The following is a 25,524-nucleotide window of genomic DNA, read 5'->3' as shown; positions in this document are numbered from 1 at the left end:
ACCTGACCCATCATAGCCTCCTTAGAACGAATTCCAGTGATGTAAATGTGAATTTTTGTCATGAAAAATAATTCCTACCAACAAGGGCTTTACATATATTCCAAGTTGAAATACTTCAGTATAAAAATTTGGTTCATTAACTTGAGCTCAAGTAAACACCCGCCCCCCCCCCCCCCCCAACCAATTAAAATGACAAAAAACTCTTCAACATCTAGATTGTGAATTTGTTGTGGGCAGGAAATGTGACTACAAACTCTGTTGTATTATGCTCACTCAGTACAGTGCTCTGCACAAAATAACTGCTCAATAAACACCATTAATTGATTGATAAACTTTACATTTGCATGTATAATGAATCTCAGGTTGTCTAGTAGCTCTCATAATTAACTTGACCTAATCTGAGCCTTTAAGAGCAATAATTAAGATTTTTCCCTACCTTTCATCGTAGCAGGTTTAAACATAGGGGACACTAGTCATACAAAGCTAAGACCATCCCTTTCAGATAAGTCGTTGAATAATTACCCACACCAAACACACAGTTCAAAGGTGGAGACAAAACTCAGATGTTGACTTCTAATAATGTGAAGTTCAAAAAGCCATCACCACGCATATTAAGGAGGTTCTAAAATTACGACAATTACATAAGGGGTGCCCTTCATTGTTATGCTTTAGTTCACCAAAGGAATTTAAGAATGAAAGACACAAGAAGTAATCAAGGGTTAAAAAAATAAAGTGGATTCCAAAAGCCCTTCTAACTTGCAGAATACTTGAAAGAGTTTAGAAGATCAAAAGACTGAATAAACATTATGGGGGCCTTTACTAAAGTACCTTTAACTGTTACAGTAATGAGAACCTAAGTGGGCCAGTGGAAACTTTTGTCAACCATAATCCATTCCTCGGTATTTGCACATAAAAATAACTCTTGCTAAACTGTCCGGGTTGGCAAAAGCCATTTTCAAAACCGCTTCTCAGCATCTTGATGTTCCTTAAGCGCTCCTGTTTGTCTCTTCCCATTGGCACTAGGTGAGCAGGTGAGTGACACCATCCTGCTGGCCTTGTGCCTGTGGGAAGAGACAAACAGGTTTGGAGACATTAAACCTGGATTAATCACTGTACTTTCCAAAATTTAGAGTTGCTATAAGAAATACCCAGTAAACTGTTTTGAGGAATGGACAGATGGGGAGGCATCAGAAGTGACAGGTTTTTTTTTTATTTCTCTAATAATGGTGTTTTCTTAAAGTAAAAGTCCTATGAGTTAACAGTGGCAATATCGAAGTGTTTACTGTGCCACAGCCCTTGAGTATATACATGATAATCAGATCAGATATATATATAGATAGATAGATAGAGAGAGAGAGAGTAATATTAGCCCCATTTTACAGATGACAAAACTGAACTCACACAGCACATACGTGTTGGAGGCAGGATTAGAACCCATATCCTTCTGACTCTCAGGCCTGTGCTGTATCCACTAAGCCAGACTCTTAGGCAGTAATCTTTTGCAGGGGGGCAGTGGGGGGAGAGATGGTAGAGGTGTAGAGCAGCACCAAAATCATATTCCACCTCTGGCTTAGTGGAAAGAGCCCGGGCTTGGAAGTCAGAGGTCATGGGTTCTAATTCCACCTCTGCCACTTGTCAGCTGTGTGACCTTGGGCAAGTCACTTAACTTCTCTATGCCTCAGTTATCTCATCTGTAAAATGAGGATTACGACTGTGAGCCCCACATGGGACAACCTGATAATCCTGTATCTATCCCAGTGCTTAAAACGCTGCTTGGCACATAGTAAGCACTTAACAAATACCATTATTATTATTATTGTTATATGCTCCACATTTTAAAATACATATAAAATGAAACAATGCCTTTGATGTTCAGAAAGAGATGCCCTAATACATTGCGGGAGTGAGGAGGATATGAGATGACAGCTACAGATATCCCTGACGGAGGAAGGGCATCACAGAAACCCCCAAAGGCCAGGCCGAGTAATTAGAAGCTATAGTGCAAATCTGCACTATAGCAAGGTGGCAGTTGCTATAGAAGACTAGGCTGTCTCTTCCAAGCTTTTTAATAACATGGGCTTAACCGTCTAACTGACCCTTCGCAATATGTTCCTTGAATTACACAGTGTCCTGAAACAGAATATTCGGGGACATAGTTTTAGCAAATAATGAACCAACTACTCACTTTATCTGGAGCCCGAAAATGCAGGATTTTCTTAATTTAGGGATGCCAAATCAGATTACAAGTTTATCAGCTATTTCCCAATGACTCACTACTAACATTTATTGAGCACCTATACAAGTGCTGGAAACATGCCAGGAAGATAGAAATTGAAAACACTTCCTGCCCACAAGAAGATTGCAAAAAGGAGGACAAAGAAACCAACCACAATGAAACACCCCCCAAACTGCAGCAGTTTAAAGTCAGTCCTCCCTCCGCTAACCAATCCCACATCCTTAGTCTAATTAAAAATTATTTTCAGGTTGAGGATATTCCTATAGCTCAGCTGATTGAGAAGGAAACACATGGCTCTCTTTGAAAGAGCATATATGTGTGAATATATTCAGAGATTTTTTTTCTACATGAGGGATTGATGGAACTATCTTCCTACAATGACTTATAATTCAGTCAGAGCAGAAAGTGTTTGTTAATTAACCACATAAACCTCCCCAAGACATTTTGATGACTTTGCAGGTCCTCCAACCACAACAGCAAACACATATTCATCCATTCAAAGATGACAAACATCTTCCCTGATTAAAGTAAATCTGGTAAAGCACACCGAAACCAAAATCAATAGCGTGGACCAGCTTTTGCACTTATTTTCCTCACCAAAGTTAAAATTATTGGCTATTGGATGCATTAAGTGCTTAGTACAGTGCTCTGCACCTAGTAAGTGCTCAATACATACAATTGAATGAATTAAGGGATGGGTATTCTCTACGTGGTCAGGGTGTTCATTTCTGCAAGAAAAGCTGTGATACAAACTCCATCCTCGAATGTATTAAATATTTCATTATTTTCAAAATTAGTGGCTCCAAGATTGCCATCCAATGAGATATTCTGCTCCTATACTATGAAATTGTGAGCATGTTTCCACAACTCACTCACTCTCCACGCCGCCCCCGAACAGCAACAACAGGTTCCTATTCAAGCACATCAAGTGAGTTACTGCTACTACTACTAATAATTGCAGTATTTTCACTCAATCATATTTATTGAGTGCTTACTGTGTGTGGAGCACTGTACTAAGCACTTGGGAGAGTACAATACAACAATAAACAGACACATGCCCACACTGAGCTTAAGCACTGGGGTAGATACAAGCAGGTTGGACACGGTTTGTGTCCCACATGGGATTCCCAGCATTAATCCCCATTTTACAGGTGGGGTAATAGACACAGAGAAATTAAGTGACTTGCCTAAAGTCACACAGCAGATAAATGACAGAGTCAGGATTAGAACCCAGGATCTTCTGACTCCCAGGCTTGTGCTCTATCCACTAGACAATACTGCTTCTCGATGTTCAATAAATATATACTGCTATGGAATTTAGCTGCAAAACCCATGGACAATATATCATCCAGATTATATATAAGAACAATAATTTCAACAACCTAAGGCACAAGATACCTAGAAACAGAACTGAAGGACTAAAATGTACCATATTGGTGATTCATTTCCCAAAGCACCCATCTAAGGGTGTTTAACATTTGCTATTTAACATTTATTGAGCATCTGTGATATATTAAGTATTGTAACAATCTGGAAACATGTTTTAGAGCCCCAACCCTTCAAACCTGGACCTTTCCTTGGAACTTTGCACAGCACTTTGAAAATCAATAGAGATTAATATTCTCATTGGCCATGGGCCAAAATTCCAACCTAGTGAGTAGAGTAAGGCTGTATGGATGGGAATTCTCACGCCTCTGCTCACTTGAAGGCTGTTTCAAATAAGTGTTAATCAGCCAATCCATGGTGTTTATTAAGTGCTTATTACGTGCAGATGATTGCATTAAACACTTGTATGATACATTACAATTGGTAGCATAATCCCTACCCTCAAGGAGACTAAAATCATGAAAATTTACCACTGTGAATTTTTCTGTCTGCCTCCCCCAATTTAAGCACCATCTGTTAGTTGACAGGCTTTTTTTATTTTTAATTCTCAAACTGTTAGTGTAGTGCACTAAAGAAGCAGTGTGACCTGGCGGATAGAGCACGGGCCTGGGTGTCGGAAGGACCCAAGTTCTAATTCCAGTTCCACCACTTGCCTGCGACGTGACCTTGGGCAAGTCACTTCACTTTTCTGGGTCTGTTACCTCATCTGTAAAATGGGGATTACGACTGTGAGCCCTATGTGGGTCAGTGACTGTGTCCATCCCAATTACCTTGTCTTTGCCCCAGTGCTTCGTACAGTGCCCGGCACATAGTGAGTGCTTAGCAAATACCACAATTATTATTATTATTATTCAGTAGCCATTCACTATATTTATTCCATTTCTACTATTACTGTCCATGTTGAAAGCATCATCTGGCTGGGCCAGAGGGATCCTGTTTAAAGGCTAAACCTTCTTTAAAGTCCCATTCTGAAGTGAAACAAAGAAAGCCATAACACTCAGGGGAAGATAAAGAAAAAAAGGCAACAACGATACTGCATAAAGGGAGCCAGGCATGACATTTTACTGCAAAAATTACCCCCCCAGGGAACAGTGTGGTGGATAAAAGAGTATGTTGTGGAGGTGGGGATAGGGGATTTTTTTGTGGAATAAATGGGGAGAAGGTAGTTCAGTAGTTCAGTGAATTATGTCCCCTAATCTGCAGCAGAAGCCACTGCCTGAATTCCGCCCCCATGAGCAAATAGAAAAGCCACTGATTTTGGAGGCCATTTCACCTCATCAGCTGGTAGATTCAATGGCTCAGAACTCACTGGCTTAGTGCTGCATGATTCTCAGTCAAGTAATGCCCGTAAGGTAGAGGATGGTGGGTATTACACCTTCTTTAACATCAGTAGGAAGAGATCAAAGAGATGACTGGTGGAGACTGAGCAAGTTTTAGTAGAAGGAGCTTCAACCACCTCATCCCAAATACAGGCACATTGCTGGCATTTAATAATAAGCAACTGATTTATGTTATCGCAGATGTCAAAGAGCTGTCACAAATTCTGTATTGGTTAGTCAAGTGGGATTAAAGCAGGAAGGAGAATCAGGGCCAACATTTCTTCCGTGACATCCTGAGCCCCGAAGTTCATTTTGCATCAGCTCCCTAGCGTTACAAAATGAGGAAGGGGTGAAACTGAGACAACCAACATGTGACCCATTCTGAGGAGAAAGGCTCACACTTTTTATTCATTTTTCCTTTCCTTTATTCTGTCAGCACTATGATGCTCTTTGTTTGCACTACTGTCAGGTGTTCATGCTTTCCATTAGCTTCTTGTGACATGCCTCTGGCTCTCTACTACTTGCCACTTGGAGCTGTATTAGTTGTAATGGTATTTCTTAAGCACCTGCTGTATGCAAACCTTCAGACAGAGACGGGACTATTAGCTGTGCATATACTAATTAAGTTTAGCAATAAGGGGATCAGGGATAGGGATGAGAAAGGTTAGAGGGCACTAGAGACTGCTTCTCTTACTTCTATGACACTCCCTCGAGTGCTAAGTACAAAAGTCACATAAATTAACAACCCCTCCTTTCTCCTCTTCCTATTCCAGAATTTGCACATCTCAGTTGAAAAAACTTCCTTTCTTCATGGGGCATTCATCACTCTGACCCTTCCCTCTTCCCCACCTCAGTGCAGGGCAGGGAATATGTCTACCAACTCTATTACATTATACTCTCCCAAGCACTTAGTACAGTGCTCTGCACACAGTAAGTGCTCAATAAATACAATCGAATGAATGAATGAAATGACTGATGGGTGGGAAATGAAAGGAAACAATTATGCAAGTAAATACTGTGAAGCTGAGAAGCAGCAGGCCTCAAAACAGCAGGGGCCTGGGTGTCAGATTCTAATCCCGGTGTTTGCTCTGTAATCTTAATTTCTCTGTGCCTCAGTTATCTCATCTGTAAAATGGGGATTAAGACTGTGAACCACACAGTGGATATGGACTGTGTCCAACCTGATTAACTTGTATTTACACCCCAGTGTTTAATATAGTGCCTGGCACATAGTAAGAGCTTCACAAATACTATTTTTTTTAAGTATACAGATGGGGCTAGTAACAGCCTCATAAGGAAAGAGGAAGGGAAAATGTAAAGAATCTATGCATGGCAAGAAGCAGGAAGCAGGGGAGATAGACAAAGGATATTTACCCCACCGAGCTCCAGTGGAGGATCAACTGGGCCAGCACCCTCTCTGGACATGCTAAGACCCAGAAGCAGTGGGGGTTAGTGGAAAGATTACAGGGTTGAAACTCAGGGGAGAGCCAAGTTCTTTTTCTCTATTTCTTTAATGGTATTTGTTAAGCACTTACTATGTGTCGGGCACTGTACTGAGCGCTGGGCTAGATATAAGGTTATCAAGTTGGGCACAGTCCCTCCCTATATGGTGCTCACAGTCTGTTTTACAGATGAGGTAACTGAGGCACACAGAAATAAAGTGACTTGCCCAAGATCACACACAGACAAGAGGTGGAGCCGGAATTCAAAACCAGGTCCTCCTGATTCCCAGGTTAGGGCTCTATCCACTAGGCCATGCTGCTTCTTGTTCTAATACCCATTCAACCACTGGCCTGCTGTGTGACCTCAGGCAAGTCACTTCACCTCCCTGGGCCTCTGTTTCTGTGTATTTAGTCATCTGTCTATTGGACATTAACAATACCTGCCTTTCTCTACCTCACAGGGAGGCTATAGGGATAAAATAAGAATTCATGTGTGAGTGCATTAATAAAATAAAACACTCTTGAAATGCAAGGTACTATTACATTATTTTCATTATCAACGCAAAGCCCTTCAGGAAAGTGGTCTGCTTTGGAAGCTTTGTATTTGATAACAAAATTAAAATACTAATTTACTATCAAAATAGCTTTGGGAAACAAATGAAATAGCTAATTACTCAATTTGCTATGAGCAATTTGAGGTTTATACTGCATGGTGAGAGGCTAAGTTAAGAAGAATTTAAAAAGGTGGAACTTGCATATGCAGTTCTGCTGTTTTTCAGATGAATTTACTGACCTAGTGACAGGAAAAAATATTATATTTTTTGCCATCCAAACTGTGGTTATTACTCCAGTCATGAGTTTAACATGACAAAACTAAGTCTTAAATCATCAGGACCTAAAAGTAAAACACTAATGAAGCAAACAGATTCTAAAATTTTTTTAGCAGGTTACTGGGAAACACATTTGAATGGGTAAAAGCATTTTATTGTCTTTCATCTTTCAATGAAATTGGCTTTACTGTCCTCCATTCTCTTGAACTGACACACTAATACGGGGTGGTATTTGCTACACATTGACTACATGCCAAGTACAGTACTAAGCACTGGGGTAGATACAAGATAACCAGGTTGGACATAGTTCCTGTCCCACATCGGACTCACAGTCTTAATCCCCATTTGACTTTGGGCTCACAGTCCAAAGAAGTGGCATAACAGATATTTAACCCTCATTTTAAGGTTGAGGAAAATGAGGCAAGAAGTGATTTGCCCGAAGTCACACAAAAGAGGGAAGGGAAATCTGGAGTAGAACCCAAGTCCTCTGAATCCCAGGCCTGTGCTCTTTCCACTAGGCTGCATTACTTCTTCATTGTACAGTATGATGTTCCAAAACATGCGATTTTGCTACGTGGCCATGGGAAGCATTTCTTTCTAGTAAGTTACAGGAGGCGTGGGAGTCACAGAACCTGGGTTCTACTCCCAACTCCCCCGCAAGCCTGCTGGGTGACCTAGGGCAAATCACTTAACTTCTCTGTGACTCAGTTTCCTCAACAGCAATCTGAGTATGGAATACCTGTTCTCCTTCCTAGTTAGACTGTGAACCCCACGTGGGATAGGGACTCTGCCAGACCTGATTAACCTGTATCTACCTCAGCACTTTGAACAGTGATTGACACAAAGTAATTGCTAAACACATACCATTATTATGTTTTGGATAGAGGACGGAAATAGGGGGCATGTGCTTGTCTGAACAGAATGAATAGAATGAAACACAGAAAAAACAGAAGTGTTGTACCCTCACATGCTGGAAACGGGAAAGAACATCAGAGGGGAAAGAAAGGCCCAAGCGTTTCCTTCCTTGACTTTTAAAAGCTCAGCTTGGGTCAAGGCTTGGTGGCCATCTTTTAAGCCCCCTTACTGAAAGACTTACCTCCCCCCAGAAAATTCAACTTCACAGAGGATTTGGGGAGATGTAGTCCAAGAGTATGCCAGGAAATGTAGTCTTCCAAGAGGACAAAGTTTCCCAGAATAAGCTTCACTTTTATGTTGGGTACACTTCTGCCAATCTCTGCCCAGATTCATTAAGCCATTTTAATTAAAATTTAATTTAATTTGCTGGTTCATGACTAAACAAGCCCCTTCTAGACAATAAAAATACACTGATTATGGATCAAATATTTAACTATTTGTACCCTATAACAACAGTGTGGCCTAGTGAAGACAGCACAGCCCTGGGAATCCAAAGGACCTGAGTTCTAATTCCGGTTCTGCTATCTGTCTGCTGTGTGACCTTGGGCAAGTCACTTCACTTCTCCATGCTTCAGTTACATCATCTTTAAAATGGGGATTAAGAGTGTGAGCCCCAGTGTGGGATGGGGACTGTGAGTGACCTGATTAACTTGTATTTACCCTAGTGCCTAGAACAGTCTGGCACACAGTAAGTGCTTAACAAGTACCATAACTGTATAATAAGATAAACTGCCAGAAATTAAAAAAAAGACACTGAATGACCCAACAGTTTTCTCCTCCTACAATATTTGATTAGAGAGGTGCCCAAGGTCACACAGCAAGCCTGTGGCAGATCTGAAATTAGAACCAAATGCCTAGATTCCCAGCTGTGGGCCTTTGTCCACGGGCTACATTGCCTCTGTTCGCAGCAATGATCAGTAGTCATAAACTGACAGAGCAAGATACTTGCCCAGAAGTCATCTGTTGAGGGTTTCCAATGCTCTGAGCTCTCAGACTTTGCCTCAGTGGGAATTGTTTCTCATTTGAAACTCACCCCTGACAAGATTCTCCCAGTTCTCTGGCCTCTCTGCTCTGTGGCCTGGAAATCCCTGGTGAGGGAAACCACTGACCTCTTTCCGAATATCAACTAAATTGAAAATGAAAACAATCCCCATGTCTGCAGGGAAATTGGATGGATGAGCCCCATCTGTTACACAGCATGTAGGGTTTCATGAGGTCATAAATCCTTACTTCAGTTCCCAGAATATTACATTTACACCAAAACCTTATCTAAATCATCTTTTATAGCCAAAACTTGGTTCTTTATGCTGGAGAAAAGTCTACGGAAGTTTAAATCAGTCACTCAGTCTGCAGTTTCTAAATTTATTGTTTAGCTGTGTGAGTCGAGCATCAGGGACCATGAATTCCGCTTCTCAATCAGCTTGCCCCATCCTACCTCACCTCATTAATCATTACTTACTGCAGCCCAGCCCACACACTCTGCTCCTCTAGCGCCAGCTTATTAACTATGTCCCGTTCTCATCTATCTTGCCACCAACCCCTTTCCCACATCCTAGCAACGTGGCTCAGTGGAAAGAGCCCGGGCCTGCGAGTCAGAGGTCATGGGTTCTAATCCCGGATCCACCACTTGTCAGCTGTGTGACTTTGGGCAAATCACTTAACTTCTCTGTGCCTCAGTTCCCACATCTGTAAAATGGGGATTAAGACTGTGAGCCCCATGTGGGACAACCTGATCCCCCTGCACTTAGAACAGTGCTTTGCACATAGTAAGCGCGTAACAAATACCATCATTATTATTATTATCCTCTCCCAGCGAGAAATTCCCTCCCCTGTCCATACACACCAGACCACCACTCTCTTCACCTTCAAACCATTATTACGGTCACATCTTTTCCAAGAGGTCTTCCCCGACTAAGCCTCTTTTCCCCGAATCGCTCTCCCTTCTGTGTCATCTACGCATTTGGATCTGTGACCTTTGGACTTTGATATTCACCCCACCCCCTATCCCACAGCATTTAGGTACATACATTTAAATTATGTATTGTAAATTATTTATTCATATTAACATCTGTCTCCCACTCCAGACTGAAAACTCATGATGGGCAGGGAACGTGTCTACTAATTCTGCTATACTGTACTCTCCCAAGAGCTTAGTACAGTGCTCTGCACATTGTAAGTGCTCAATAAATACCACTGATTGACTTATTGGTTCTTCAAATGTCTCACGGATTAACAGAACCATTCAGAGCGCAACTAATGGAATTGCAGCAGATGAACTAGTCCTTTGTGAACCTCAAAGTGCCCAGATACTTCAAATGCCCTGGACCTCGGGGGATTCTGTCAGACAAATTCCTTAATAATGCAGGACTGAGTCTACCACAGGACTCAGGGTTTGAAGGAGACCCTCCCTCATCCTTGGGGTAACAAAAAGAGACAATTCTGAAGGACAGAACAGGATGTGAAATGGAAATAGGGGTAAATCCTTAGCCCGATCTGGAGAGGCGGTTTGGCCCTAAGGAGGGGGCATGGGTCAGGATACTCAAAGTCCTGGGTTCTGATGGATTCTGCCATTTAACCCCTCTGACCTTCACCTGCATCATCTGTTATGGAGCTGTGTACAGAAGCAGCATAGCACATCTGTAAAATGGGGATTAAGACTGTGAGTCTTCTATGGGACAGAAACTGTGTCCAAGCTGATTAGGTTGTATTTACCCCAGCATTTAGTACAGTGTCTGTACTAGTAAGCGCTTAACAAATACCATAAAAAATTGCGATAACATGTCAAAGCTCATTGGGAGAATAAAAGCATTGTGCAAATTTCAGGAATTATCATCTACACAGAGGCTCCCAAGCATATGTTCTGAGTGGCCAACAGCAAACTACAGAATTCAAAGCCTAAATGGATGACTTTTCATCCTTTCTGCTGCCTACATTTTGCTCAAGCCATTTCCTTTGAAATATCCCCATTGTTCCTGCAGAGATCAACCAAGGCGCTTTCATCGAGTTTTAAAGCTCACTGATTAAAGCTTTTCCATGTTTGAGAGATGGACAGAGTCTTAGAAAGGTTACAAGATAAAAATAATAATAGTAATCATCATCGTCTGGTCAAAATCTAACAGGGATCATAAATCCTGGCATTTATTGGTGTATAAGACACGGCTCATACCTTCACGCAAAAACTAGTAAAAAACATGACAAAAATGTCCAAAATCCAATTGACAAATAAAATCCCTCCTAAAAATGCCTGTGAATCACACTGTCGGGAAGGATCATTCTGACTAGACTTGTAACCTCTGCCTACAGGCCTTCAGATTTGTAGTTCTCGACTAATAACTCACTTTCCAGCCTAACAGAACTGAATGACCCTAACCCTCCACACAGTCATTTCTTTTGCCTCGGGGGAATCCACTGACAGACGCTTCCTGTCTTTAGGTTGTATTTTCTACTACAAAGAAGCAGCATGACCTAGTTGAAAGAGTACGGACCTCAAAGTCAAAGGACCTGGATTCTAATCCCGGATCTGCCACTTGCCAACTGGGTGACCTTGGCAGTCACTTCATTTTTCTGGGCTTCAGTTTCCTCATCTGTAAAATAGGGATAAAACGCCTGTTTTCTCTCCCCCCAGGATGTGAGCCACATGCTGGACAGGGACTCTGTCTGGTAGATCTGATTAGTACAGTGCTCTGCACACAGTAAGCGCTCAATAAATACAATTGATTGATTGATCTGACTGCATTTTATCTAACCAAGCTTTTAATACAGTGCTTGACAAGCTGTTAAACACCAAATGATATCCTCCACAACAGCAATTCCTTGCTTGCAAAGGTCAGAGGGAAGTAAGATATGGGTCACGAGGGACTTCCCCTTGAGCATTTATAGCAATGGACATAAGGGCATTTAGCAATTAATAGCATATATAGCATGCTTCCTGTGTGCACAGCAGTGTGCTAAGAGCTGCGGAGACTATAATCGAGTTAATACCCACGATCCCCACCCCCAAGGAGTTTAGAATCTAAGAACAGTCATGGATTCCAGTGCCTGCTAACTCGGTGTATTGTACTCTCCCAAGTGCTTAGTACAGTGCTCTACATGTGGTAAGTGCTCAATAAATACCATTGGTTGATTTGAAAATTGTGCCAGCACCACTGGGAGCCCATTTTCCTTGTACAGTGAGTTAATTTCAGACCCTTCCTCTTCCTCTGGGCAGCCAAATATCTGAAGCAGGACCTGTGTGATGAGTGCGGTTTTCTATGGTAGCAATTTTCCACCTTTGGCTTGGCTTCTATTTCCCCCCTTATTGCTTCTCCGGATGAAATTGGACATTTTGGCTGCTGCTGTGTCTTGAATTGATAACTTCAAAGAAGTCCACTCTACCAGTGATCACTCTGAGTCTCACTATTGTAGAGATGAAGTAGCTGAGGCACACAGAAGTGACTTGCCCAAGGTCACAGCCAACAAATTGCACAACCGGGATTAGCACCCAGGTCCTTCTGATTCCCAGGCCCATGCTCTACCCACTAGGCCATGCTGCTTCTCATCTGCCATTTGCATAAGCTTCACCAATGATCCTAGAAGTCCCAAGGTTCCACTTGCCATGTTTTGACATACTTCAACTTTCTGAGGCCTCTTGCAGTTTCATGCCATCTTCCTGGCATTAACTATCTGGAAAAGTTTTGTGGCATCTGTAGGCTTTGAGATTTCCCTGCATACTCCATCTCCCTGATTCCCTATGAAAATGTTAGCCAAAACTTGTCTAGAACACAGAGCCCACTATTTTCCCTTCTCCATCTTGAAAAGAGAGTATTTACTTGCATCCTCTTTGCTCTACCTCCCAGCCACTGTGACCCACCCCAATTTCCTCAAGTCATCATGCCATGTTTTCTCTCCATTAATACCCTTTTTATTCACCCCACCCTCAGCCCACAGCACTTAGGTATATATTCATAATTTATTCTGTCTTCCCCTCTAAACGGTAATGCTCCTTGTGGGTAAGGAACCATTTATTTTACTTGTACATATCTATTCTATTTTATTTTGTTAGTATGTTTGGTTTTGTTCTCTGTCTCCCTCTTTTAGACTGTGAGCCCACTGTTGGGTAGGGACTGTCTCTATATGTTGCCAATTTGTACTTCTCAAGCGCTTAGTACAGTGCTTTGCACACAGTAAGCGCTCAATAAATACGATTGATGATGATGATGATCTACTAACTCTATTGTATTGTACTCTCTCAAGGGCTTAGTACAGTGATCTACATACAACAAGTGTTCAGGACATATGATTGAATGACTGATCATCCAGCTGAGCCAAAATTGTTCTTTATGGGCAGAGAATAAACATTTTAAGAATGACTGGATAATGTGTTTCTGCCCATGTGGAAACTATAACCTCTTAGCTGAGTTAGGTTATAGTAATAATGGCTTCTGCCATCTCTATTGTATTGTACTCTTCCAACCACTTAGTAAGGTGCTCTGCACACAATTAACATTCAATAAATACAACGGACTGATTAATGCAGAAGAGAAAGACCTGCCTGTGGCCATTACCATCAAGGTGAAAATGTTATGCCCTGCCACTTCAACCTAAAATGGGCCTGTTTTCAGCCTTTCCAGTGGGAGAGAACTTGTAAAGTGTGACTGTCCCACCTGAAGCAAGATGAGTCTGGTCACTTTGGGCTTCCATCCCTGTTGCTCTGATATAACCGAGTCAGGATTCAGAAACACATTGGGAAATAACCTCCCGTATGTGCCCTGGCTTCTGTCACTCTGACCCACTCCACCTGCGTGTTCCCTGATTCACTTAGTCTTGGGTCCACACCAGACCCTTATCTCCAACTTGGGACATTTCTCTGACCATAGTCTCTTACTTTTCTTCAGTCTCTGCAATTCCAGGAGCATGCACTCACTTTGCCAAAGGAATACAAGCAGCACAGCTCAGTGGAAAGAGCACAGGGTTGGGAGTCAGAGGGCATGGGTTCTAATCCCTGCTCTCCATCCCTGCTTCCCCACTTATCTGCTGTGAACCTTGGGAAAGCCACCTAACTTCAGTTACCTCACCTATAAAATGGGGATTATGACTGAGCTTCATGCGGGACAACCTGAATACCTTGTATCTACCCCAGTGTTTAGAACAGTCCTTGGCACATAGTAAGCACTTAATAAATACTATTATCATTATTATTACACCTAAAATAGGAAATTCAGAAGATCATAGTCCCAACGTTAAACTACAGATAATTTCTCAGTCACTAATTCTATTATCTGCTTGCAGTATGTTTTAATCCTATTTTGGATAAGACTTCAGTATTCTTCAGTTCATTCTATGGAGTCCAAATGGATGATACCTATCTGTAAGAGTTAAAACCAAAATAAGGGAAACTTCATGTCTGCCACCTAAGGAAGAATGACCACAGAGGTTGCAGTATGTGTATGAGGGCACCTGAAATATGTTTCATTTCTTACAAATTATTACTTGTCATTTTCATAGCCTCTCAAGCCTCCAAGGAATACATCGTTAATATCCAGGCTGTCAAATTAGCTGCCATTTAGGTACAAGGATTGGTAATTGTTTTGTGGGTAGCAAATTTCTGAGATTCAGACAAGAGGGGTATTGACTGGAGAGCAGGGGAGCAAAAGGCAGAGAGAAGGGAGGCTGCGGACACGCAAACCGCTTTTTTTCCTCACCTGCCTAAAACCCAAGCGGTACGCCAGAATGCGGTCCACGGCATCGGGATTCATCTGCGTCCACTGAAGGCTGTATGAGTATACGCGGTGTCTGTTCTGCCAAACTGGGTTGTACGTGTCATAGTAGAATTCTGGGGCGTAGGCCTTTCCTGAAAGAGGAAGAAAACAACAGCTGAAACGGAATAATAAAGTTAAATTAAGATGTAAATTTTAATTCTGTTTGTGGCCTTTTTATGCCCCTGCCACGCACCCCAATCAGATGTCAAAATTCTAAAGCCAACCACAATAAAGCAAACCATTTCAAAATTTCTCCTCCTCCTCCTGGCCAAAAGGAGTTTAAAATCCCAGGACTTTATAATGATGATATTAATAAAAATAATGATAATAATAATTATTACTTAAGACTGCTCTGCACACAGTGAGTTCTCAAACACTATTGATTGATTTGATGTATTTGAAGAATCATTTACTATTATTTTTCCTAGTAAGTTACTCCTTACTGCCCACCAAGTTGGGATAATATTTTAAGCCTGGGTCCATACTCCTTAATCATTTTGATAACACATCCTTACCTTACTTAAGTATACATCCTTATCCTTCATTGCTCCCCTTATTAGTATTTTATTTTAATGCCTGCTTTCCCCACTAGACTGCAAGCTCCTTGAAGCAGGTATTGTGCCTACCAACTCTATTGCATTGTGCTCTCCTGAGTGTTTAGTATATTGCTATGTTTACAGTAAGCACTCAATAAGTACCGTTGCCTGACTGATATAAAGATGCCCTTCTTCCTCATGAGAATGTAAACTCCTTGTGGTCAGAAAATATGCCTCATGCTTCTACTATACTTCCATAAGCACTTAGTACATTTCATTGCACCCAATAAAAGAAAAATCAATTTTTTTTTTTCCTTTGAGGACATCTCTCGCTGTGTCTCTCAGTCTTTTAATGTTTCTATTTGGGCACCTGGATTTTCTTGTTCTGTGAGTTATTTTTTGCAGGCTTCTAATGTGTTTTTTTCCACAGCCTCCAGGTATCATGTTGGCTATTTCTTTTTTGCTACTGATTTCTGCTTTTATTTTCCTGGCGTTCGCCTTTGAAGCTAAGGTTCACAATTTATCATGGTTCCCTTTCTTCAAAATTTAATATCTGTATATTAGGTATTTTTAGCTTCCACTACCCGGCCAGGATGAGAAATTGAATCATGTTGTGCTCACAATAACTCTTTCTCACAAACCTTCCCTACCAGCATCTGCCAACTTCTTAGAATCAAATCCAGTCTATTATCTTTCTCTGTCAATTTTAGGACAAGTTATTTGAGAAAACAGTCATTTACGCTACCCCAAAACCTTACTTTCCATAATTTAGCCAATCAATGTGGGAATTATTGAAATCTCCTAATATTTCTATGCAACCAAGGCTTTTTAGGGTTCCCAATTACATGTAATATTTCCCATTCACTTTCTTCAACCTGCTTCTGGAGTTGCACTCTTTGCTTCTGGAGTGCTTAGTACAGTGCGTTGCCCACAGTAAGCACTAAATAAATATGACTGAAGAAGGAGAGTACTCTTCTGAGTGTTTAGTACAGTGTCCTGCTTACAGTGGACATTAAGTAAATATAATAAGATTGATTTATTTCTGGGTACTCCCATGTGTTGTCTAGTTTTTTGCTAGGCTGAGTTTAACATCTTTCTCCAATTTATGCACTGCAGTACTCTCAGAATGTTTAGTAGAGAAAGTAGCTTTCACTTCTTGAATCTGAAAATATTCAAATTGTTCATCTGGTTCCAGCATCACTGATTTTCCTATAGTTTCCATTATCAAGATACACACACAGTTTGTCTTTTAACAAATAGAAAGATCCTCTAATGAATAAATAATTCTGTCAAAGGGTCTGCCTCTTTCTCCACTACCATTCTGAAATATTTGCTGTTAAAAATGTCTGTTATGCCTTGGTGTGGCAATAGGTAGATCAATGGAAATTCAATGAAAGCTAATATTACATCTTGTGAGCTATGAATTTCAAGAAGACAATGTCCTTGTTAACGATTCATGGAACATCTTGGTTTTCCAAATAAGTTACTTATCTGTGAGAAAAGAAAAAGAGATTCCAGAAATCTTAAGTTATCCTAAGAAACCAAAAATTTAAGAATATATTCTTGTAGTTATAAATTCACCAACTGCTTGTTGACCAAAGGGAAGATTATGAATATATTCTTGTAGTTATAAATTCACCAACCTCTTGTTGACCAAAGGGAAGACTATGAGTCATCATTAAATTGGTAAAATAGGATAAGATATGTAGTTTACAGCTCCAGTACTAGACTGTGCTTTTACCCCAAAGGGCATTTGTACACTAGATATAATTCATGCAAAATTCAGAAATTGGGACCAGCAATGCTTGCCAATTAAGTGTGCACAGCATTCCACTACATGCTTTATCATACAAAAAAGGTAAATGATATGATCCGTGTCATGAAGGGCTTTAAAATCTAAAGGAGACGGCTGAAATACACTGATGAACACATCATAGTTAAGATTGAGAAAATTGATAGAAATAATGGACCCAAGTTAAATTAATAACAGAACGAGGGACAGAAAAATTCAAACATGGAAGAACTCAAGGCAGCTACCCAAGATTCAAAAGTCTTTAGAACTTAAAATAATTTCAAATGTGACCACTGAATTTTGATTAATCACCAGTCAATCAGTCACATTTATTGAGTGCTTACAGGGTATGGAGAGTACTGTTGGGAGAGTACAACATAACTGAGTTGGTAGACATGTTCCCTGACCACAATGATCTTAAAGTCTAGAGGTCATGAGTAATATCTTGAATTTGTACTCTACTTTTATTTTCCAATACACTGTTAGAGTATGTTTTCTGCACTTTACACCTCTGTAAGGTAGATACTATTATCGTGGTCCAGCGGAAAGAGCTTGGGCCTGAGAGTCCCTAGGTGATAATCCTGGCTCTGCCACATTCCTGCTCCTTGACCTTGAATAAGTCACTTAACTTCTCCATCCCCCATTTTCCCCATCTGAAAAATGGGCATTCAATAGTTATTCTCCCGCCTAACCTAGACTGTGAGTCCCATGTGGGACAGGGACTGTATCCCAACTATCTTCTTTCTACTCCAGCACCTTATAAAGTGCTTGGAACATAATACACACTTAAATACCAAACTTATTATTACTCCATTTTACAGATGAGGAATTTGAGGGTCAGAAAGGTTAAGAAACTTACCTGAGGTCAAACAGTGGGAGAGGGATTAGAACCCCTCTCCTTAAATTATTATTATTATTATTGTTATTTGTTAAGTGCTTACTATGTGTCAAGCACTGTTGTAAATACTGGGGTAGATACAATTTCATTAGGTCAGAAATGGTCCCTCTGCCTCATTAGGTTCACAGTATAAATAGGAGGGAGAATAGGCACTGCATCCCCATTTCACAGATTAATGAAATCCCCTTGACTCGCAGAACTTCATTCTTTCAATTCTATCACCCTGCCTCGTATATTTTTTAGACTACAGTTTACATAATCATTATTTGCTCTCAGTGATTTAAAATGAATTCCCACCCAGCTGGAGAGGATCGCTCAAAAAAGACTACTTTTTAAAAGAAATCAACAAATCAGGCTAAATTTAACACAATCCAGATTTCCCTGTAATGAAAGAGAGGAAAAGAAGAAAAGAAGATACCCTCATTTTAAATGATGCCAGTAAAGCATTAATATTTTATTAATGTCCTTATCTCCTCTTTCTTTTTTTTTCCTTTAGACCTTCTCCACTCAGATGCCATTAAGCCACAGAATCTGTGGCTTAATGAGGACTTTTACCTTTAACTTCCTGCTGCAAAAATCGATAGATGATGGTTTCAAATTTAGCTTAAAGAAAGCTAGGCTGGAAGGTGAAATTGACCCTAAGATTACTAAGTATTGCTTCCAGGTTTCATTTAAAACAACTTCCCCTTCCTAATCTGAGGGGTTCCAAAAGCCTAGCGGTCTCACTGTTGGGTAGGGACTGTCTCTGTATGTTGCCAACTTGTACTTCCCAAGCGCCTAGTACAGTGCTCTGCACACAGTAAGCGCTCAATAAATATGATTGATTGATTGATTGATTGATAGAGGTCACTTTGAGGAAGCTGTGTGGAGAACAGGCTGGAATTACTCATTCTCTGGCATTTTGTCACAGCAGTTTGTGCTTTGGTTGCAATGTACTCAATTCTTTTTTCTGGATGGTCTAACTTTGCAAAGTATTACAATAACTGAATATATATATATATGTATATATGTATCTATATATATGTATATGTATCTATGTATCTATCTATATATATGTATCTATATATATATATATATATATATATGTATATGCCCACAGTAAGCACTAAATAAATATGACTGAAGGAGAGTACTCTTCTGAGTGTTTAGTACAGTGTCCTGCTTACAGTGGACATTAAGTAAATATAATCAGATTGATTCATTTCTGGGTACTCCCATGTGTTGTCCTGTTTTTTGCTAGGCTGAGTTTAACATCTTTCTCCAATTTATGCACTGCAGTACTCTCAGAATGTTTAGTAGAGTATATGTGTATATATATATATATATCTATTTTGTTCACGTCGAAAAGACTACCTTTTCTAGAGACCATCTCAGACAGCAAGCAAACATCAGTCCCCTTTCATTCTGCGGTTTCTCATTTTTGCCAAAAACCTTTCCTGATTTCTATGCATTTCCTTTAACTTGATTTTTCAAGGTCTTATCTGTTCACTGCAAGCAACAGAAAGCTGTTGCAATTCTTCCAAGTGGCAGTGGCAACCAAACGTGACACCTGCTGGATGGGAAGGGAAAGGACTCTTTCTGTTTTGTTCTTCCTCACACAGGCCTCTTTCTATTCACATGTAGTGACGGGTGATGAGAGCACTGCTTTTCTCGGCGGCCAAGAACAGACTGGGAAACTTATACGATAAATTGAAGCTAAATTGCAAACCATTTTCTGTTGCTCTTTTCTCTCTTCACATGAAAATTATACGCCTTTATTAACTGCCAGTCAAACCACAGGTATGTCCTATTTTTAGGCTTAATAATAAGATCACCATTTCATCCTTGACCTTTAGTAGCTTATGAGATGGAAAAGAAAAAATTGGATTGGGGGGGATCAAACAAGGTCTCAACTACAATGGAAATAATAATTATCTTTGCTTGGAGAGTTGGGAATATTAATAAATTGGGGCGGGGGGGGTCTGTCTCATTTTTACCTTCACTGATCCAAACACTGCAACATACAAAATGTTCATTATTAAACTGTGGGCAGGGAACAATCAATCAACTGTATTTATTGTGCACTTACTGTATGCAGAGCACTATACTAAGCACTTGGAAGAGCACAATAGAACAGACACATACCCTGCCCACAATGAGCTTAAAGTCATATAGTCTGCCAACTCTGTCATCTCTTCCCAAGTGCTTAGTGCAGTGCTCTGCACACAGGAAGTGTTCGATGAATACAGCTGATTGATTGATTAGATGTTCATCCAATCATATTTATTGAGCGCTTACTGTGTGCACAGCACTGTACTAAGTGCTTGGGAAGTACAAGTTGGCAACATATAGAGACGGTCCCTACCCAACAGCGGGTTCACAGTCTAGAAAACTGTGAATGTCTAGACTGTGAGTCTAGAATGTTAAGATCATTATCCACTGAAGACATAAAAGTAATAATAATGATGGCATTTATTAAGCGCTTACTATGTGCAAAGCACTGTTCTAAGCGCTGAGCACTGTTCTAGTCAGAACTACGGGTAGGTTGTCTGGAGACCTCTCGGGGCCAGGTCGGAATTAAATAGAAAAGGCGATGTTTAAATATCCCCTTTCGACAGTGGCAGCCTCTCCTTATATGTGCAGGTTATAAAAGTAGTGGCATTACAATGGCAGCTGAATTAAGGGTCAACTCAGAAATGGAACTGGGATAAAATTGTGGTAGATTCAACTAAACCACATGTTTTCATTGTGAATTTGAGAAAGCACGGCTTGAGGAATTAGGATATAATAGTAATGCCATTATTGATAATGATAATAAAAATAATGATGATATGGTATTTGTTAAATGGATACTATTTAGCACTTTCTAAGCACTAGGGAAGATTAGAATAAACCTCAATGAGTCCTCATTCTCACTGGCATTCATAAACAGGGAAATCAAACATCTGTGTTTAAAAAAGATGAATGTCACATAGACATCAAATCTGAGGGTCACACACTGGCTTGTCGACGGGGCTATAACATGACCACACTAGACAGAAGCAAAGCCCATGGAAATTCGTGACAGCCAAGGGTTGAATTAGCATTCTAGGATTCAATGGTAGCAGTGAGTCATCAGAAAAGGAATAGTCAAGACAAGCAACAATTTATATCCAGCTAACTCCTTTGGGAAGGGTGCTCTAAGGAGATGTTTTTGTGCTTGGGAGAGGGGAGCCCTTGGCAATGCTCTGTCACACTATTTAGCACCAGTCAGTTTGTTTTCAAATTGCCAGTCATTGTTACTCCCTTATTTTCAAATTGTAGCATAGCTAGCATTACTCATGGTTCATATAGAAACATGCTCTACCGAAGATTTCTCTGCCACCTAGCACCTCACAATTCGACATTTTCAATTACCAAAGATACTGTCAGATCAAGGAGGATAAAGCAGGACTTCAAACTTCTGCAATCAGCAGGATGTACACCATAATTCCAAAAGATTAATTCATTCATTCAATCGTATTTATTGACTGCTTACAGTGTGCAGAGCACTGCACTAAGTGCTCAGCACTGCACTAAGCACTTAATAATAATTATGGCATTGTTAAGCACTTACTATGTGCCAGGCACTGTACTAAGCACTGGGGTGGATACAAGCAAATTGGGTTGGACACAGTCCCTGCTCCATGTGGGATTCACCGTCTCAATCCCCATTTTATAGATTCATTCCCACCAAGTCTTAAATGACAGGGATCCCAGTTTAAGTGAGGCAGTCCCAAAATTCCACATTCTTTCCCACCTCCCACTTTTGGGATGTGTGACCTTGGGCAAGTCCCTTAACTTCTAAATGCTTCGGTTTCCTTAGAGAAGCAGCGTAGCTCAGTGGATAGAGCTCGGGCTTTGGAGTCAGAGGTCATGGGTTCAAATCCCAGCTCCACTAATTGTCAGCTGTGTGACTTTGGGCAAGTCACTTCACTTCTCTGTGCCTCAGTTACCTCATCTGTAACGTGGGGATGAAGCCTGTGAGACCCCCGTGGGACAACCTGATCACCCTGTAACCTCCCCAGCGCTTAGAACAGTGCTTTGCACATAGTAAGCGCTTAATAAATGCCATTATTATCATTACTATTGTTATTTCCTCCTCAGAGAAATCAGAAAGAGATACCCTTCTCCTTACCTCTAGGACTATTAGCTCCATGAGGGCCAGGGACTGTATCCAATTTTATTAATTTACAAATACTCTAGCTCTTAGTACAGTGCTTGGTACAAAGTATATGTGCAAATTCTCGGCTTCTGTGCTGACCTCCCATTAGCAGATTTTCACAACTTTAAAGAAATCCCCTATTGAGTTAGGTGTCATTTAATTAAAATTAAGTACCAATTGCACCTAGTAGATATTTCAAAAATTGTATTTTCTCTTACCAGTTTAAGGTAGCTTTAAAATTTAACAGGTTTCTATACAGGAAACATATGGTCAATTACCATATTTGACACCTTTGGGCATTTCATGCAGCAATCTATGGGCCCAGAATGTCAGGAAACAAACATCGCTAGTTAAAAATGAGTAGACAATATTTAGCCTAGGGATGAAATGACCTTAATATATTCCATCTTTGAAGAGATTGGCAATAAATCAAGGTCCTATAAAAGGACCACGTTTTCCCTTTTGAGAAACACCTTCTTCATGAAATGCAGCCGTATTTAAAAACCAAAAGGACCCCCAAAAACAAAAACACTTCTTTCAGGAAGCCTTCCCTGATTAACCCCTCCACGGATCTGGTTACATCTTCTACTACAACTATCTCAGCACTTGCGCAGGATGTGTAAATGAAAGCACACAATACATTCTTGCGCTCAACCTAACTGTTGGACTGTGTTCTTTTACTTATTTTCTTGTTTGTCTGCAGAATTTTTAAGGACAGGCACCTTGTTTAGAGAAGCAGTAGAGCATAGTGCACGGGCTTGGGAGCCAGAAGATCATGCGTTCTAATCCCAGCTCCACCACAGGTCTGTTATGTGGCCTCGGGCAAATTACTTCACTTCTCCGTGCCTCAGTTACCCCATCTGTAAAATGGGGATTGAGACTGTGAGCCTCATATGAGACAGGGACTGTGTCCTACCTGATTTGCTTGTATCTACATCAGCACTTAGTACAATGCTTGGCACACAGTAATTGCTTAACAAATGCCACAATTATAATTATTATTATTTTACTTTTGTACTATAAGTCTTTTCAGGATCTACTTCATATTTCTGAACAAAGTAGGCACCCAATAAATACTACTGAAGATCCAAAAGGAATAATGCAACAATTATCTTGTTCTGAATGTCTAAGAAGAGTCAGTTTACCTTACCCTAACTAGTTTATGACTATACTCCATCTATTCTTTGGGGAAAAAAAATTGGGGCTATAGCATCTCACAAGGATTTTTCAAAAATGTATGAATTTACTTAAGTCAATTTTTAATACTTAAATGTAGTATTCCATTGCAATATGAAAAGGCCAACCATAATGGACTTCATGAATAGACTCCCGATGCTGAATGTGAAGACAAGCGGAAGGTCAAAGTTGATTGCTCAGGTAAGGCATTGTTAGGACATCTGAACTGATGTGGTCCTAGGGATATTTTAGGTCTCCTGGAGTCCCTTAATTTAGGGGGGAGAACAAAGGGAAATGTTAAGGAAAACTCTACATAGGAGTGAAAATGAAAATAACTAAATATTGCCCAATGGAAATTGCTAGGAAAATCCCTAAACTTTGGGTTTTGGAGACAGGAAAACTAAGACAGACCAAGGGATTGAGCATTTTTCAAAGTATGTTTTTACACTAATTGAGAAATGAATATTCTTTTAGATCAACATGAAAGTGTATAATTAACAGTGAATTTATAATTCAGAACAGTCAATTAAGCTTACATAAAACATAATCATTTACCTCGTTTTATAGTTCATGACCACATTTTCTTTAAAATATTTTTACATAAAGCAAAATTTAAAGGTAATTTTTATGTATGTCTGATTGATAATTCTATGAACTGGAAAAACAGATTAAATCACCCACACTAAAAATCCATTGTTTCTTTACTCTAACATTCTATATGGTAAATGAGCCTGAATCTCAAAATAGTTCCATTTTCCTTTGACTTAACTTTGCCAGCCAAAACTTTAATATCTTCTGTAAAACACTTCACTGATCCCCAATCAAAATTAATCCCTGTTCTTTGGTTTTTATCACATAAAGTGTGGATTAAAAGAGCCCAAACTACCTATAATTATTCAAATTTCATCCCTTGTTCCTATATACATTTTAGTATGTGCTCTAGAAATTGTTAGGAATAATTATTTGCTGTAGGTTTGTGGGAAGGTATAGAAAGTTTTGTGATTTATTGAACCTACCCAATTATTTATGATGAGTACCAAAACACTTGAAATTATTTCAACTATGAAAGGCGGGCAGAGAGGGACAGAGAAAGAGAGAGAAAGTCAATAGTATAGGTACCACATAAGCACTAGGTTAAGATGGTCAGCTGAAACAAATTCATGACATTTTTCTTGAAGTTAGGGAGATTAATTTTACTAAAGGAAAAACATATTTGTCACAGACTAGACTAGTCTATGGACAAGAACTGGAGCAGATGGAGGTATAGGTGGTTTATCTAGATAACTGGAAGGGCAAATCCATCATATTGCAGTCTGAGTTCATTTCTGTAGTTTGGTACTATCAATCCATTTTTGGTATTTATTGAGCAGTTACTGGGTGCAGAGTACTGTACTAAACGTTTGACAGAATATACGACGAGAGTACAAGTAGACATGATTCCTGTCCTCAAGGAGCTTCCAATCTGGAGGGAATAATAATTATAATAATGGTATTTCTTAAGCACTCACTACATGCCAAGCACTGTACTGAGTGCTGGGGTATATACAACTTAATCAGGTTGGAAGCAATCCCTTTCCCACACAGGTTCGCAGGCTAAGAGGGAGATATTTAATCACTGTTTTACAGAAGACGAAACTGTGGCACAGAGAATAATTGACAATAATGATAGTAATGGTATTTATTAAGCACTTTCTATGTGCCAAGCACTGTTCTAAGTGCTGGGGTGGACACAGGGTAATCAGGTTGTCCCAGTGCAGCTCACACTTTTAATCCCCATTTTACAGATGAGGTAACTGAGGCACAGAGAACTTAAGTGACTTGCCCAAGGTCACACAGCAGACAAGTGGCGGAGCCAGGATTAGAACCCACGTCCTCTGACTCCCAAGTCCATGCTCTTTCCACGAAGCCACGCTGCTTCTCTAAGAGAAGTTAAGTGACTTGCCCAAGGTCAAATGGCAGGCAAACACTGGAGTACGGATTAGAATCCAGGTCTTCTGACACCCAGGACTGTGCTCTTTATATTAGGCCACACCTTGTGATGGTGACACATGCTCATTTTAGTCTGTTCTTTCTTCGGAGGCTTCAGCAGGCATCA

General features: G+C 40.2%; 1 protein-coding gene across 2 annotated transcripts in view; it reads right to left on the bottom strand.

The window, feature by feature from the left end:
* MDGA2 (MAM domain containing glycosylphosphatidylinositol anchor 2) overlaps positions 1–25,524 on the bottom strand; it is a 460,928-nt gene that overhangs the window by 45,915 nt on the left and 389,489 nt on the right. For both annotated transcript variants that reach the window (XM_038756395.1, XM_038756396.1), the window contains one exon: positions 14,809–14,957. In XM_038756395.1, coding sequence (XP_038612323.1) covers positions 14,809–14,957 — 149 coding nt within the window. The remainder of the gene's footprint in view (positions 1–14,808; positions 14,958–25,524) is intronic.

Source organism: Tachyglossus aculeatus, chromosome 14, assembly GCF_015852505.1.
Source record: "Tachyglossus aculeatus isolate mTacAcu1 chromosome 14, mTacAcu1.pri, whole genome shotgun sequence".
Classification (NCBI taxonomy): domain Eukaryota; kingdom Metazoa; phylum Chordata; class Mammalia; order Monotremata; family Tachyglossidae; genus Tachyglossus; species Tachyglossus aculeatus.
The sequence above is the reverse complement of the archived record's forward strand: the minus strand, read 5'-3'. Positions and strand labels throughout refer to the sequence as shown.